The 13,237-nt window shown below is 37.4% G+C and overlaps 2 protein-coding genes and 1 long non-coding RNA gene across 3 annotated transcripts; all 3 read right to left on the bottom strand.

Moving 5' to 3' along the window:
• Positions 1–300: 300 nt before the first annotated feature.
• On the bottom strand, positions 301–12,903 carry LOC117216464 (CKLF-like MARVEL transmembrane domain-containing protein 4). The gene is made up of 4 exons (XM_033463170.1): positions 12,521–12,903; positions 2,010–2,177; positions 1,815–1,928; positions 301–1,341 (listed from the first exon to the last, which is right to left on the bottom strand). The coding sequence occupies exons 1-4, from the start codon at positions 12,692–12,694 to the stop codon at positions 1,258–1,260; spliced, it is 540 nt and encodes a 179-aa protein (XP_033319061.1). The 5' UTR covers positions 12,695–12,903; the 3' UTR covers positions 301–1,257.
• Positions 2,455–7,407, bottom strand: LOC117216457 (WD repeat-containing protein 63-like). Its single transcript, XM_033463158.1, has one exon. It carries the CDS (start codon positions 5,588–5,590, stop codon positions 2,618–2,620), a length of 2,973 nt encoding a protein of 990 aa, XP_033319049.1. The 5' UTR covers positions 5,591–7,407; the 3' UTR covers positions 2,455–2,617.
• On the bottom strand, positions 7,424–11,472 carry LOC117216467. The gene is made up of 2 exons (XR_004489371.1): positions 8,473–11,472; positions 7,424–8,357 (listed from the first exon to the last, which is right to left on the bottom strand). It is a non-coding gene; the product is annotated as an uncharacterized LOC117216467 (long non-coding RNA).
• Positions 12,904–13,237: the final 334 nt, after the last annotated feature.

The raw sequence follows: 13,237 nt of genomic DNA on the forward strand, positions 1-13,237 counted from the left end.
CAGCATTTAATCGTCGAATCGGACTCGATAACAATCCTTTAATTTCCACTCTGATAATTGGTTAATTGATTTTGAATCATTCATTAAATAGAGGAAGGCAGTCGGCGATCTTTTTGCAAGGCTTGTATATAACTTCTTAACTGCCTTTTGATAAATCATTCCACTGATGCTTAGCTTTCCATTGATGTTATTCTTGTAGATTGAAAACGAAAAGTTATACATATTCCAAAATTTCTTTATTTTCCTCATCTGACTTACTGAAATAAGAGGAAGCATTATCGGAACGCTGTACAAGTGGAATTCAAAGATAATGTCAAAAACGAACATATATTTCAATGGTAATGTGTACAGAAAAAGTACAATGTATCCAGGAACACACTCATTCACGTAGTAGCGAACAGCTCTTACATCAATGAAAGTGAATTACATAAGTGTCCTTTATGTGATTGTCAGAAAATAAAAAAAGAAACAAAAGGAAGAAAAAACGATGTATAGCGTTCAATTTGTGCAAATATATTAACTATATAAAACAGATATTTATATATATATATATATAAACGTATATAACTAATGCGTGTATACATATAAATAAAAAGTCGCGGTAGTGCGAGAAAGGTACAATTAGAAAATTAAATTGGACGGGAAGTGCCGCGTAAGGTACATCGATGAACAACCTATATAATCCATTGCATATTATCAAAAAGAGAAAAAAAGAGATCGACATCCAATATGGATTTTATCGATTCTGAAACACAATTTGCTTTTAAAAGGTAACCTTTACATTTTATTGTAACCGTAACATTTTCCTTATTATTGTATATTATGTTTGTACAGTGAAAAAATGAACCGCGTGACGAAGAGGATACACGAATCTCGTCAAAACAAAAACTTTAAGAATCGTTGATATCTCTTCGGCGCATTAACCCGTCCTGAACCAGCGGTAAACTGTATTCATCTTTGTTTTATAATCGTTCGAGTAGCGAGCATGATCCCAGAAAACCGTAGTCGCAAACCTATCGATCGAATAGCATGATCGTCCAGTTTGATCAATCTTTAAGGCACGTATATTATAGAGTCTCTCGTTAAGCTACAACACATGATCAGGTGGGGGCCTCGTTGGACTAGCTTCGACTCATTCGTCTGTCCACGATCTTGCTCTTGTTCGTAGAACGTACGATCGCGAAAACCCGAGTGTAGTAGCTGTGTCGTAGGTGCTCTTCAGGTACCTAGCGTCTCTTCGAGTACCTTTGCTTCTCTTCACTGTGTGTTACTGCTTCTGAACTCGACGTAGAGGAAATAGGAGCCGGCAGCGTACGCCAATGTATTAAAGATTCCAAAGACCTACGCAAATAGTAGAAGAATTTTAATCGTTATTCTCGTTAGTAGGTAAAAACCGGGGCGTTTTACGACTTCGATTGGGTCGTCAAACACGTACAGTTGCTCACAAAAGTATCTGGACACCTACCGCAGAAACCTTTTATCCACATATCGTGCGTGTTATACAAAGCATTTTGAATTTTTAATTCGTAAAAGATTTCTATAAATGTTTGAACATTTTCTTGAGCAACTGTATCTTGTTTTTTCATTTGACGCGTAGTTGAGTAGAATGGAATAAATAGATTGCGGATTTTTATGCATTCATGGGAAATTTAGAAATGCAACTACGCTATAGTAAAATTCATGCTACTACAATTTGACCAGCGACGAGGATACTTATGAGCGGTAGTATAGATTCCACCTGTCTAATTATATTCATAGAAACATAAATTTGCATAAATATCTGCAGTGTAGTGACGAGACACGTTTATTCTTACCCCTGCGGCAATATTCCTTGAGACCGCTGAACCTATTAACGAGGTCCAGACAGATAACTGAACCACGAAGGCAATCAGATAAAGGAAGGTGAATATTCCTGTGTTCAACAGTTCCTGCAATTGAACAGACGCTTTGTAAGTACGAGGTGAAGTTGCGTTTACAAAATGAAAATTGCTGTTCAGCTGTTTACTCACCGTTGCGATCCAATTGATAGGTAGCTTAAGCGCTTCTCGAATCGACAGCAGATAGGTGAAACTCCATAAAAGAGTAGCAATGAAAGCTGTTACGGCGACGAATAGAAACCAATGGGACCCGCTTACCAATGCCGGTGAGGCACATGACATACATATTATACCAAAACCCTGAAACCAATTGAAACACGCATTCCTTTAATTTAATGATTTTCAACATCGAATCGATATGTCAATCCCCATTGTGCACATATGGGATTTTCATGTCTAAACTAATTCGAACACGACACTCCACTTATTACGTTCTAATCGTGTGTATTATTTGCTATGGAGGATCCCATTTAGCTGGTTCGTATTAGCTGTATAATTGTCTATTTACATAAATTATTTGTCAAACATGTTATGGCATGTAATATTAAATTTGGAATGTTCGAGGACATTATACGAATAATGATCCACACGGAACTTCCACGTTTACACTTTAAAAGTACCGTAGATAAGTTTATCTATTAAAGATCAATTTACCACTGCTTTTAATTGTTATCGCATATGAATAGAAGAAAAACACGAACAGCTTAAGAAATTGTTTTCTAACGCTTTGTTACGACCCTCTACCTCCCGTTGACGTCTCTCCTCGCGATTACGTCTCCCCGCGATTGGTCAAAAGCTTCGTTAGCTTTACGTCGTATTTCAGTAAATTTCTGAACGTAATAATTAAGCGATTTTCCCAGTTCTATCGGAATAAATTCCTCGAATTCCGGGGTTTCTGCTTTCGTTTCGAGAAGTTCAGGAAATTCTGCGGATAATGTATTGAACAAATGAACATCCCTATGAACGATCTTATCTTGAACCTTCCGCAATTTCGCGTCTCTTTCAGCTTGCAAAGCGACGAAAGGAATCCTCTTTGCTTCGAGTTCCGAGGGAACTAAATTCCTTTTACTCAAAAGAACTTCTTTCATTCTGTCGAACTCCTTCGATTTCCACGCGACGTCTTTTGGAATCGGAACGTTTCGCGCCCTTTTCTCCGCTTTCAACCTCAACCTTGTCTCTTGTTCTCTCCTAAGTCTTTCTCTCGCCTCTTTCGCCTCTCTTTTAACTTGCTCCTCGTGCCTTGCTAATTTTTTCGCAACTATAGCAGGGTCGTTATTGACAAAATCGTTCTGCCAACTGGCGAAAAGCTTTTTCCTTCGTGTCTCTTTCCAAGTATATTCTTCGAACCAATCCATTCTTTCTATCGTGCTTTCGTTACGAGAAACCTCGGCTTCCGTGAACACACGAAACAATCCACCACCATCGCCTACGCCTATCTTCTTGAAACCATCGTTATATAATACAGGAGATTCTAACAAGGTTAGATAAGTAATTGGTTCCAATGAAACGATTTGGGTAAATATCGGCTGGGTCGATTCGTTCTTTATATCCCACATCTCAAGGTTACCGTCTTGGCTGCCGACCAAAAATACCCCAGGTTCGTTAGCCCAACAACAACTCGTATAACGAGAGGAAGTTGCTCTCCAAAATAAAGGAGAATCGATATGATCGTCGTTCCAAATGGCAAACACTCGTCCACCGACTGTGAGGAGCACGTTCTGAAGATGTGTCGACCGCGTGATCTCTACAACAGGGCCATTGTGTGCGTAAGAACAGTTTAACATATCGCATTCGATAATGTCTGTTGAATTTTCTTCGAATATTTGCTTTTCCCACGGGCACGTTATCAACCCTTCTACGCAACCTATCCATAGGTACTTCGTTATGCAATGCTTCTCTCTTACGTCATTTTTATTCGTATCCGGCGAATTTTCACCGTGTTCAGCGACGATAGGTGGAAAGCAGAAACATAAAGAAGTAAACTGCGGCTCTTCATCGACAGTTTGAATTTTTATACGAAAACTCGGCCGAAGAGGTTCGTCAGAATCTTCATCATCGCGAACAGTGTGTCTCGAAAGAAGAGAAATATTCCAAACTGCTATCGTGCCGTCCTCGGAAGCGGTTAGAAGTTGCACGTCAGAAGAAACGAATGACTTTGTCAAGCTTCCATCTGGCTCTGTATTATGTTTGGCAGGTATCCATCGAATGTTTCGAACAGGTAGCTGATGAGAACGATGTCTGTCCGAAACAACGATAGGACGAAACACTGGTAAACTGTTTCGTGTCGACGTTCCAAGTTTTATATTTCCGTCGTCGAGATTATTTAGAAACTCTTTGATGTTCCAGATAACTATCTGACCAGTGGAACGACCTCCTATTAAAAGATTATCGTCGTGAGGGCAAAACGAAATGGCGTAAATTTCTCTGTGGTCCTGAAGTGCAAGCTGTGGACGAAGTGGATCGTTTAATTTCCAAAGGAGCACTCTGGTTTGAAATTCGGTCTTGCTTCTATATTCGTTCTTTCGAGTTTGTCTAGAAAATTTCGATTTGCTGATGTACGAAATCGCTAAGTATTCCGTCAATTTTGGATGCAACGAAACGTCAGAAACAATTCTATTGGCCGTAAAATTGAAATCAGTGAACGACACCTGTTCACGAAATGCAGGCGTATTGAAGACTGTTGAGATATCTTCTTCTTGGTTAGATAAATTTTCAATATCATCCACGTGCAAATTAACAGCTGCGTTATATTTAATTGCATCGATCATTTGTTGCGAACGAGCTTCTAAAAATAGTTCTAAAGCTGTTTTTTCTCTGGGTTTCTCGATTTCCTTGCATTGAATAGCGTCCTCTCTGTGTGGCCGATCGTCGTCATCTTTTTCCGATCCTCCTTTTAACTGTCCCTCTTCTTCGTTATTCGCAACCATAAACTCGCTCAAAATGTCTTCGCACGCGTATTGAGTCCATGCATTTTTAGGATACTCGGGGCACGTTTGAACGAATGTTTCACGAGGTTGCATACACGTCTGAACAGCCCTGCAAATGCATTTTCTATCCACGTTTTCGAATTTCTCGTCTTCGTTGATCAGCTGGACGTAACTGTCTCTAAAATCATTCGCGCTTCTGTCGCATAACGTTCGACAAGAATTCAGAAATCTTCCAGGTAATACGATTTCTATCTCAAAATATTCTCTCGTATTCCTGACGAACGTCTCCTCTACTTCCAAGTCACTACCTAAAGAGTTCCACGGTTTAACGGTCTTTATTACATTGCCGATAATTTTCTTCCAGATAATACGAGTAATATTTCTATTTCGCTGTCGTACAAGATCCCTCGCTTCTTCGGTGAGACAAATCACAAAGTCGTCGGACTTTAACTTAGTAGACGAATAGCCTACGAGGAACGTATCAGCCTCGTAAATTTCGATATCTTCTCGAAAAACCGCCAGTGAGGAATCAGGTGATTTAGCGAACTTTGCGACAACGTCTCGGTGCACATACGCCCACGGATATTCCAGGAACACGTGTTCGCCGACCAAACAACCCAGTTCTCGTTGCGTCTTGGGATCGAGCTTCACGCGTTCTACATTCTCGATATTTTCGTCGACTAGCGTCCACCCGTGCGGATACTTAACCGCTTTCCTTCGCATCTCGTCTTTCTTTACGACTATCCGGTACGATACTCGGTTAGAGTCATTAGAAATACCGAGCATCGATCAAACTTTCTTATATCCTAGAAACCAACCGACTTCGATCATCCTACGTTAGATTTCTTTCTAGCCTGTTGTTTGTCGCAAATGAAAATCGTTCACCTAAAGAAAGTTATATTTAAAGCAAGGCACGGCCTTGATTCGAGCTACACTCGACGTCGTATTTTATTCCATTTGATACTCTCTGTTCATGCGACTAGTCATATTCCTTCCCTTGTACTCGTCAACTATGAACAATCTACGAATTTAACCTACTAGATATAAATCAGTCACGACAAAACGTTTAGCGTTGCGAAGAAGTAAAAATAGCGCGCGAACCTTGCTGGCATGAAATTTAGATACGAATGTTTATAATATACAAGAGGCTGGAATGTACGAAAGGGTGAACGGGCGCGAAAGTGCGAAGGATTGGAACGCTGATTGGAACTGTATACCGAAGGAAGAATTTCACTTTCACTCGTTTGAAAACGTCGTCGACCGCGATAAACGTTCGACTGAGAATTCCTAACACCGATATCTTATGCAACGACTATACAAGTTATTAAACTATTAGCGACATAATCGTCCGATTTGCTTAGAAATAACTTGTGCTTTCTTTTATCTAATTTCTATTCTTTAGTATCGGTATGATGTTTTTGAAACGAAATAACGACGATTCCTAAAATAACTTTGAAGGAGGGTAACTAGCTGTTAGGAAATATAGGTCAGGCATCTGCATTATTCATTGGGGGAACGATCTACAAGCATTAATGCGCCACTTTTAATATACATACATAACATTAACGATCGTAATAAAGATGATAGCGAACCGCTCTAGCCCCATTCACTTAAACTATGTAGTAGATATGCAATTGATGAGCAGGGAACTGAAACATGACATCATCGCATTGACGGCGCACACATTTGCCGCCGCATTTCGATAACCATAGTTTTCGCTTTTGCAACGTATCGGCAAACGTAAAGACTTGTAACGGTTTCGTACGACACTTTTCCATATTTCGTCGAAGCTTCAGGCGTCTCTTAAGATTGGACAAGCTTAATTGAACCAAAAAACGTGCAACAAGATTGACTTGAATGAAACATACAGAGGAGGAGGGCGGATGTGTAACGAAGACAATTTTCGTGGAAGCGAATGCTCTTCTAAACTTAGCAACAAGTGTTCCACTAAATTCCAAGTTTTCATCGTCGAGTCAATGGTGATGAATGAGGACGCGAATTACTGAAATATTACACGAATTGGGTTATTGGTTACTATCGCTAAGTGTCAGACGAGTTTATCAAATAAGTGGAAAAAGTGTTTACAGCGGGAATAGCACAATAAACTCAATATTAACGCGATAAAAGATATTTGTAAATAAAAGACGTGTACGCGTGTGTGTGTAAAAATTTCAGCAGCAATTCAGGAGGCATTCATTTGCAGACGTATGTGTAACATGATTGCGATTCGTGCATGTAGGAAACCGCTTACTTAAAGTCCAGATAATTAATTGAAATGCGAAGTCAGTACTTAGAAATAACAGATAAGATATAACCCGAGGAGAAACCTTACGACGCACATGCGCTATTCGTGTACGATTACTAAGTGGCTACTACCTACAGTTTAGACTAACAGTTTACAAAGCTAGAATTTTTTTATCTCGTCACGATCAATTAATCGAAATTAAGAAGAAATCCTGAGAAAAGCATGATCGTGTGAAACAGAGTTATGTAAAACAGAGTGTTTTCTAGTTCAGAATTTAAATTATGACGATAAATCACATGTTAGATTAGTTCAAAAGGACAGTGATTGGTATTGATAAATTCTCTTGGATAACAGTAACAAATTTAACAACAAAGTAAAGGAAATTTTAGAAGTAAATTTTATTCATTCTTACAAGTCATCCGATTCGAGTCATCGCTAGAAAACAACGCGCAATTTATCAGTTTATTAATAGATATTACTCGTTAAAGTTGGGATATTATTGTGTAAGGGAAGAACGATGTTAAAACAACAGTCATATCATTTATCGGCTTGTTTCACGCGTCATTTCTAAAACTATAGCGCTAAACTTTAGTATGATTCTGTCAGGGAAATGACGTATACTCCTTAAAACAGTGATGACTCTAACAAGTTCTCCGCTTTATCTTAAGGTTCCAGAAATAATACTTTTACAATCGGAGACGAACGACTTGGACTCGTAACTTCCGAGCAACGAATAATTATGCTTTTCATTCTTGGCGATAAATGGCACCGGAAACTGTGACTTATATGAAAAAGAAACGTCGATCGATTCGCATAGATTGATACGTTTCGTGTTCGTTCCACTCGTTTAAATTGGCAAATACTTTCAAAATTATCAGGATTTACGCTAGTTCGCGGGCTGTTGTAACTTTTTTTTCTGTTTAAAAGGCTACTGTTCGTGATACAATCCCCTTTTTTATCTATAAATCAATTTGTGCAACATTACGATTTATTAAACGATTACGTAATTGCAATGAGCCAACGTACGTTATCGCTCTTGTTCGATCATAATGAAATGCACACCGGTTATAGAGAAATAACTGCGTAATTAGTAATATAAATCGCGTTAAATAACGTTACGGATTTAACCCTGACACGAGTGTGATATAGAAGATCTTGAAGTGTATTTTGCGTGTCGACAAATATTCCTTGTAACGCGTTAACTATTTCTTACGTCGTATTTCTTGTATTTCCTTTCCCATGATGTATACGTAAATATTTTATACTCCCATGTAAATCATATCTTTCTTCATCACAGTTTGCGTCATTCTACGAAGAAGAAACAAAAACTACAGATGAATAATAATGCTACTTATTGCTCTTCAAATATGTAAATCGTTTACTCAATCATTCATCCACGTGATGTAATGTATGAGTTATATACCTAAGAGATTAGGTCGTGCAACAGGATTGCAAGTACACATAGATATCGTCCAAGATCGCAAAACCAATAAGAAGAAGAAATATAAATCGACGGCCATATTCAATATATCTATAAAGATTCACCGTATGATTTAATTAATTGGCTTATACTTTCACAAACGTGGAAAAAAGATTTATATGACTTGAATTTGCCGCTTGAGTCTCTTTCTCTGTGTTACGAGGCGCGGCTTGTCCTTGCGTATAAGGTAGGTAGTTGCGTGTGTTTACTGAGTTTACTGCATAACTTGTTGCACCAGGCGATATGCTTCGTGAACAGCTTATACACCATAGACACTCGTGAACCTAGAACTCTGTAATCGTCGTCGTGATCGATATTGCACAATTCCTTGTGTTTTGCTCGTCTGTGAACTAGCTAAAATTCATGTGCTTCGAGTGTTTCTAGCTGTCGAGTATTTTTCAAGTATCTAGTAATACGAGTATTATTGATTTCTCGAAATTTCTTAATGATATCTTACACGATGTAAGGAATGCAGTACGATGTTATTATCAGGACCACGATTAGCAGAACGATCGATCATTGATAGAATGTTTAAAGATAATACTTCACGAGAAATGTTTGAAGATAAGAATAAAAATTCAAAGAAATTGTGGCGTTTTTATTTCGAAATCCTTATTGGATCTTTTCATAGTCGATAATATCGTATATATGTATTTACAAAATTAAAAATAATACCGAAATTATACATACGCGGACAAAATACGACTGATAATATTTATGGAATATTAGAAATATTAGAAATATTTAAAATAAATGACCACGTGGAAAAAGAATTATTCTATTACCTGGAAAATTCAATTATTCAAACAACGTGTGTCGTGATCAGTTCGAATAATCAAGATTCTACTGTAGTTCGTTCGACAAATAGAATAACAAACGTCCATCTTGGCGAGGTTAGCAACAGTATCGATGACAGTTTGTTCCACATGCACGTGTTTTCCGTTCGGCTACTGTGTAACTTTTTCCGCGCGTTTTCTTCTCACGCTCTATCAATGAAAATTACTGAACGACTAAGTACGTATCACCCTGACCGAAATTCACCATTCAAATGAAGCGATTTCTTCCCATTGTGTTCACTGTTACAAAGATTATGCGATATTGGTCGTACGAAACGATTGGGGTTATGTTTACTTAAAAGTCTTCTTAAATTTTGCCTTTACGACTCGACGTAGAACAAAAAGTTGAAACATGTAACTAAGATATAAGCTTGTTGATAATGAATTTATTAATGGGTAAGAAACTAGAGACATAAGAAACGTGTAAGAACTTGAACAGCTTGGAAAAGTTGTAGGATCTATGTCATCGGTGACCCTGAAATATACTGGATTCATTCTATTCGTGAGTATCATTGTACACGCGGCATAATACATATACGAGAATAAATATGACGTACGTGAATGACACGGTAAATGACATTCGTATTGTATTAGTTGTACTATCTATTTCTTATTAATGCATTCCACATTAAGGAGTCTCGCTGCTAATGATCAGAGTCGAAGGCTGGAACAACCGGCTTGCATAACAAATAACCTCACAAATACTAGACAGGATTGATAGAAACGATGTTTTTGGCATTATTCATCGTGGTTTGGGCATTCGTTCATCAATGGTAGTAATTGCTCGTTGTAATAATTTAACCTCCTGGAGCTAAAAAACACGAAAAGTTTCAATGAAATTTGATTCGAGTCGCACACGTGGATCCTATGAACGGTAAAGTAGTTAGTAGAGGAACGAAAAATTATCGAGAAAAAGTCAAGGACAGCATGAATTTTTAATGAATCGTTCCGATACCGTTGGTACGGCCTCGACGTATGGCAGTAGGATGGAACTGTGAGTATGTGGGACGCCACGTATGGTCCCGGTCATCGGGATGAACATGTATGGTCATCGAACGTGTGTCTAGTTAGTAGGGACGTGTGTCGAGCGCATCGAAACTATGCCACCGACCGGGAATCGTTCCAAGACTTTGGTCAATCACGCGCGATCGTCATCTTTAATAAAAACCGGTTCTCTTTCCCCTTCACATCATTGATATTTGTAGATTTGTTGCTTCTTCTTCTTTAAGAAGATATATTCGGTTTACGTGTTTATTTAAAACTTGAAATTGCGTATTTGAAAGTTAAGATAAAATTATGTGTATACTTTTATTTAGAGGATTTAGACACATAAAAGTTCATCGAATGCACCAAAGATGCGAAGATATATAAAATACTCGAAGTACTTATAGTGCTTCTTACGAATGATGATCAAAATTTTCTGCTTAAGTACCATTTCCTTAGTAGTTACATAGTTTCTTTAATTCGTAAAAGTATGAAATTGTATAAATATCCACAGGCTAATAATTATGTAAAATTTATAACACTTTGCATACCACGTAAATAAATATGCAACCGATAATATACCGTCTGTATCGATAAATGCGATTCGAGGACAGCAAAAGTCTCGTGAAATAAATAGCTTGGTCATATTTGATTTCTATCTGCTAGTAATTTAATCGCACTGCTGCAAAATCACCGTCAGGATTTGTCATATGTATACTTTTTTTGCTTATATCTCGCTACATAAATTAGCTCATTTATTTCGATAGATAGAAAACAATGCGCATCTATTTACGAGCAAATATAAACCGGAAAACGTCAGCGGGCGTGTCTCTGATTGCACGTGCGTGAACCAAAGAGAAACGATGCTTGCTGATGCTGATCACTTAACGGTACCGTCGATTTCGAAGAGGAATCCATTACGCAGCCGGAAAATCAAAAACAATCAGCTCGTTTTTATTAATATTTCTATTTTAATGACATTTTATAATTTAGAAAAAGGAATATTTTAATACGCAGTAGCTAATAGCTGAAAGGATCTGTTAAATTCAATGATATAGTTGAGGAAATATTGTAGAAGACAAAGGTATATGTAACTTAAGACAAACGATATCTTTTAATATCTTTTAATATATTAATCTCCTTAACAGGAGAAATATTTGTGGCGAGAAAGGAGGAAAAATGTTTGTGCCAAAATTAAATAAAAAGATAATTGTGATAACATGGATATGATAGCAATCTAAGTAATGTATTTTAAAACTGTTCCCCTGCAAAAAATGGAAATTGTGTCTTACCGTGTTCTTTCTCTAATCTTCGTATGGAAACGGATTTTATAAGAAATTATTATTACTGTTTCAAGATAGTGGATGATAGTTCGTTAATCGTTCCGTGAGCAGATTACCGTTATGTAGTTATGCCGTTGCAGGTTCAACGTTACGGTGTAAACGAAATTCGAAACTACGTATGTTCCCTTACTTTTTAAATGATAGTAAATCTCTTTACTGCATGCTCGGAAAAGTAAGTTGTATTTAGTAGACACGAAATTGCGCAATGCTGAAAAAGATACGTGTTTAAAATAACAATACCGTGCAGAAAGATAATAGGATCGTAGTAGCAAAAACGATGATGAATGTTAGCCAAACTCCAATGGGATTAACAACATCGCAAAAATAAAACTCCGTCTAAACGACATAGTAGCTGTTCTTACTTTGCAACACACATTGAAAAATACGATGTGTACTTATATCTTGTGTGTGTACGATATGTACCTATATCTTTGAAACGTGGAACAAACATGCGTCTGAGATTTACTAGTACGTGTTATTCTATTTTTATCAACATGAATGTATTGTATAGAATCAGTTGCATAATACTACATACTTAATCTATCACATTGTTTGAAAAATACACGAATGCAAGGAAATCGAAATACTCGGTGCGATAAATTTTACAATACATTAATTTTTCCGATATTGTTTGTTTTTATCATATGCGAAGATATCAAAAATATCATTAATCATTATTATTGAAAAAATTTTAGATTGCAATCAGCGCTACCTTGTTTTATTAATGATTAATAACCACGTTTAATTCTGGCTGTTTGATTAATTAGATCTTGCATTTTAATCAGAAGAAGATTAATTACCGAAGTATGGTCGATAGATTTTACTTACTACTTGTGCGAGTTTAATGATACCAGGTATCGTTCTGAAGTAGGACACGTTCAACGTAATGCCTAACAGAGGGTTAGGTTGAACCGGTTCCGTCTTTACGGTAGGCACCTGTCGAGGATTGTTGCTGGCGTTATTGCTGGAACCGTCCATTGTCACAACGGTCTCCGACATCATATTATGTTTTCTTCGCGCCAAATATACCACGACGTAATTCGACGTATATTCGTCAGTGAAAGGGATACCGGTGTGAATATGAACACTAATAGAAAATAAAGATAACCGGTACCGCGACTGCCAAGTTCGAAACACCTGTTGGTTCACCACGGCCCGCACGGAGGCCTCACCATTGAACACTACCTACGTATTAGCCAACAACCCGCTGTTCCCCTACCGTATTCTATTTTCCCCCACCTTTATACAATTCCTTCTTTAACTTGTCAACGAAGTTGAAGCCAATCGCCACGTCTTACGAGTTTACCGGCTCTTTCACTTCTTCCTTATCTATGCCAATCGATAAATACATTTCATTCCATTTTGTACCTCCTTTTTAAAAATTCCACAAAATTTTAATATTTTTCCTGTGTAAACTCTATCATATTCGCTTTAGATCTCGGTTTATAATTCAATACAGAATTGCATCATGAATATTTGACAATCATGTAAAATATCTCTTCGTATCCCTACTTTAGAAAATTATACGATTATTAAAGTATAGAA

Source organism: Bombus bifarius, unplaced genomic scaffold, assembly GCF_011952205.1.
Source record: "Bombus bifarius isolate JDL3187 unplaced genomic scaffold, Bbif_JDL3187 scf7180000010271, whole genome shotgun sequence".
Classification (NCBI taxonomy): domain Eukaryota; kingdom Metazoa; phylum Arthropoda; class Insecta; order Hymenoptera; family Apidae; genus Bombus; species Bombus bifarius.

Coding starts and splice junctions, on each gene's coding strand:
- LOC117216457 (XM_033463158.1), bottom strand. CDS start 5,590: ATGCTCGGTATTTCTAATGACTCTAACCGAGTATCGTACCGGATAGTC.
- LOC117216464 (XM_033463170.1), bottom strand. CDS start 12,694: ATGATGTCGGAGACCGTTGTGACAATGGACGGTTCCAGCAATAACGCC. Junction 1,929..2,009: donor CTATCAATTGGATCGCAACG/GTGAGTAAACAG, acceptor GTTCAATTGCAG/GAACTGTTGAACACAGGAAT. Junction 1,342..1,814: donor CAAGGAATATTGCCGCAGGG/GTAAGAATAAAC, acceptor CTATTTGCGTAG/GTCTTTGGAATCTTTAATAC.